The 4,154-nt window shown below is 39.3% G+C and overlaps 1 protein-coding gene across 1 annotated transcript; it reads right to left on the bottom strand.

The window, feature by feature from the left end:
* Positions 1–2,935: 2,935 nt before the first annotated feature.
* Positions 2,936–3,732, bottom strand: LOC129870452 (protein TIC 20-v, chloroplastic). The gene has a single exon (XM_055945253.1). The coding sequence runs from the start codon at positions 3,658–3,660 to the stop codon at positions 3,067–3,069; it is 594 nt and encodes a 197-aa protein (XP_055801228.1). The 5' UTR covers positions 3,661–3,732; the 3' UTR covers positions 2,936–3,066.
* Positions 3,733–4,154: the final 422 nt, after the last annotated feature.

Genomic DNA, 4,154 nt, shown 5'->3' with positions numbered 1-4,154 from the left:
TGAGTCCTTTGATGTCACAAAGACTAAGGGACCGGACACCACTTTTGGGCCCGTCCTCACCTCCATGTTGTGAGCAAAAAGGGATGAGATGATCATGGCCCGCATGTTCGGCCTAGAGATGCTCCGACACCGCACACGTGGCAGACCATCCACTATTTTTAAGTTGAGTGAGATGGAGAATGAGTACCCCCTCAATGACCACACCAAAGTTGTCCTCTGCATCGGACTCGAGTTTTGTGAGCCTTTCCACGACGATCATTGAGGAGGTACTCATTCTCGACCTCACTCAACTCAAAAACAGTGGATGGTCTGCCGCCTATGCGGTATCGAAATATATCTAGGCCGGACATGCGAGCCATGATCATCTCATCCCTCTTCGCTCGCTCCATGGAGGTGAGGACAGGCCCAAAAGTGATGTCCGACCCCTTAGTCTTTGTAATGTCAAAGGACTTAGAAATCAGAGGGACCATATAATCAAGGGGTTCCTCAAGTAACCCGGCTCTGCGGCACAATTGAGTGATCAAGCCTCCAAAGGCTTGGGTAACCCGGCTCTGCGGCATAATTGAGTAATCAAGCCTCCAAAGGTGTATCCTCTACCCCAATGCACTCTGGACTTCCGAATAGTGGACTTAATAACTACACCCACATTAATCTCAACGCCCTTCATAAGGTCGTACACCAGGCAGACCATATCCCTCGTGATCTCAGTGTAGTGTAGACCGGAGATGAGGCTGTGCATAATAATCTTCACCCAAACCCGAGCTTCCCTATTCATATGGGCATATGGATAGGAGAGGTGGTAGCCTCTATACCCAAGGCGAACCCATTTAGCAGTGGATCTGAGTCCACATATGGTGCGCCGCATGTCCTAGTGGGGAGGTCAAATATTCAACTTCGTTAAAGTGGCAGGAGGCATCTCTGGAGTCCCTAAGATTTCATTTATGACCATTGGAGATAGAGGGACTTCCACTCCCTGCACAGTAACATAGTGGGTACGGGTATTTGTTAGGAAGTTCGCGTAGAACTCCCGTACCATATGCAGGTTGCACGGCTGCGGGTCTGCGAATAGGAAGCTCATGTTGAGCTCCATCAATCTCTGCTTTATTTAAGGAAATTCTTTGGTCAAGCTCTCATCATCTAATGGCATATCCAAAAAGTACCTAGACTCCGCATGTCACTTGTACCAATTTTTGCCAGCTTGGTTTACTTCTCCCAATAAAATTAACCCACAAAAATTAAGTTCATACTTCATAACGAAATCTCCCCACCCACAACAATTAGAATCCAATAGCAAGCCAAGAATAATAAATTAATGTCAAAACTCAAAGCCCATGAGCTTATCCCTACCAAATTCATCAACCCATATCAAATAATAGTTCAAGAACACATACCTTGGTGATTTGGAGAAGAGAAACGCAAAGAAGCTTGCTTGAATCCCAAAGAGCGTCACGGATTTGATAGAGAAAAAGAGAATTGAGAGTGGTGGGGGGGAGGGGGGAGGGGGGAGGTTAGCGTGAAGGGGACGGATTTGGGGTTTAAAAGGGGAAGGGGTCGGGTTATTTAATTAAAAAGGGGCAAAACCCGTCTTTTTAATGAAACAGGTTCGAAAAACATCTAAAGTCCGCGACGTCTTCTATTCAGTGCACTCCAAAAAATAAAAATAAAATTTGTATAGAAATATGCCAGGTCCGCGTCGCGGTCCTAGCGCGCACCTTATTTGGGCCCAATTTCGACACAAGCCTAAGAAAACATACCTGGGAATTTTTGAACGTTGAGGGACTGGGTCCGCGACGTGGACCTGTCACGGACCCTTCTGTTAGTGATCAAACAGTAACAGTGTTATGAACTTGAAGATGGTGATACCATGATACCAAGTCCATTGAAGGGACAAAAGGATCTTCTACAAGTTAGGAGCAAATCTTTTCCCTTAGGGCTTGAGTATCAACATCTTAAAAGTTTTAACATCCCAAAACATTTAGCATCTAGGCAACAGCCAAAGGTGGATATGATCACCTAAGGTTTCCTAAATAGGCAAAAGATTAGACTCATAAAACCTGCAGCTATTAAGAGAATTATTTCTTCCATCCTAGTTTCAGCTTATTGTTTCTTTATTCAAGGGTAAAATTATAAAATTACTATACGAAAAATTAGAAAGGCACTGGAAAGAGAGGCAAATTAGCATTTTACATAAAGAAGGTGTATACTAGATGCCAATACCTTTAGGTAAATTACCTAGGTCTCTGTAATTAGCTCGAGCTTGAGGATGGGATGAATGGCATTCATGGAATTGTCTCAAAAAATAACATCAAAACTTGATGTCAAACTTTTGCATACCTCCGCATGCTTGTCCTTTTCAAGATAATACAAAGCAAGACCCTTAATTATAAATCACGATACAATTTGTATCTCTCTAATGGCTACTAGAATGATGCATTTCTTACTTAAGCATCAACATAACTATATGATGAAGTAACATGTTACCTCATCCAAAAATCAAAATAAGAATGATGATGTAACTAACATGTTACCTACAAATAGGGATAGAACTATCTACACATTAAAAAATGATATTACTTGCTGATAATATCACCACCTCTGTGGCACTCAATGGAATGAAATCGAGGTCCATGAAGCTGGAACAAAAACTATAGAAGACCAAAGTTAGAATCCGTGGAGAGGCAATAAAATTAGGTATTTCTTCTTATTGCCTAAGTCAGAGTGGACAAAGTTACTTGGAACAATTCTAGTTAAGACATTCCATGAAATAGTTGAGGTGTATGCAAGTTAGCCAGGACATTACTGTTTATAAAAAAAAGAAATACCTCTATCTTGAGTTTGTTATAGCAGATAGATAGAAATAAAACTAATATAAGTTGATAAAAGAAACATAATTTCTAATCCCATCACAAGAATTTATAGAAACAGCAAAGTGATATAGACAAAAGGAAAAGAACATAAACATTTACTTCGGAACGAAATAGCTATTAATTGTCAGGTAAAACAAAACTCAATTAAGTGTACAAAGAGGATAGAACCTCTGAAATAAGTAAATTCAAGGGAGTTTGTTCATAGCACTTGCCTATCAGCAGCTTCAGCAACAATGGGCAATCTAGGTAGCTGACCCAACAAGCAAGAAGAAGAACCATAAACTAATGACACCAAAAGAAACAAAAACACAGTGCTATCAAAGCTCATCATCAAATCCAATCCAAACCCATCTCTTGGATTGAAACTCCGCTCCAACAAATCAGGAAAAATGAGAAGCACATCAAGAACAATAGCTTGCATAGTGTTGAACCTGACATATCTACTAAAATTAGGATTTCTAACAACAATAAAGTAAAGAGTAAAGAAAACCAATAACCCATTAAGTGGAAAGCTTTTGAAAACCCTTATAGCTGGTACTAAAGGTTGAATAAGTGTTTGTATTGGTGCAAACTGTGTGATTACATATTTTCCATATTGAATCCCATCAAAGAAAGGGTAGAAGTAAGTTATGGCGGAGATTAAACGATCTGGTCCATCTGCAGAGTCTTCGTTCTTAGACTGAGCTCGAATTGTTGGCCTTTTGGGGTTTCTGAGTTTTCTTGCGGGTTTCAGTAGAAGAAATGGCGAGTGTTTGAGGGTAATAGTGGTGGATAAAAGATTGGTGATGGCCATTCTTGAGGATGGCCGAAGATATTTGTTGTTGGGGGAGAAACAAGGAAAAAGGGGAAATAACTAGTACTAGGTAGAATTGCGGGTCGGGTTTTAAATATCCATATCCCATTTGTTGGGGGGAAATCACATAAAACATATCTTTAAATTTGCCATGAAATTATCAATTATGTTATCAAGTAGATATAATTGATAACATCACAACTAAAAATGGATGAAGGAAGTAAGTGAATAGAACAATGTAGACTCTTCTTTTACTGTAATATAGTATGAGAAAATTTATTTGAGATGAAATGAATAATTCATTTAATATTGCGATGAGAATATTGAAAGCCTCTTGTTGGGACTGAACGCATCCTTTCCAGTTCATTATATCTATCTATCTATCTATCTATTGAAAAGTCACTTGGCAATTTTAAAACAAAGTTAATAAATATTGTAATAAAAATTTTGAATTTCGAATTTGAAAATACATTAAATTTTTAAAAAGAAATATA

The sequence above is a fragment of the Solanum dulcamara genome, chromosome 10 (genome assembly GCF_947179165.1).
Source record: "Solanum dulcamara chromosome 10, daSolDulc1.2, whole genome shotgun sequence".
Classification (NCBI taxonomy): Eukaryota; Viridiplantae; Streptophyta; class Magnoliopsida; order Solanales; family Solanaceae; genus Solanum; species Solanum dulcamara.
The sequence above is the reverse complement of the archived record's forward strand: the minus strand, read 5'-3'. Positions and strand labels throughout refer to the sequence as shown.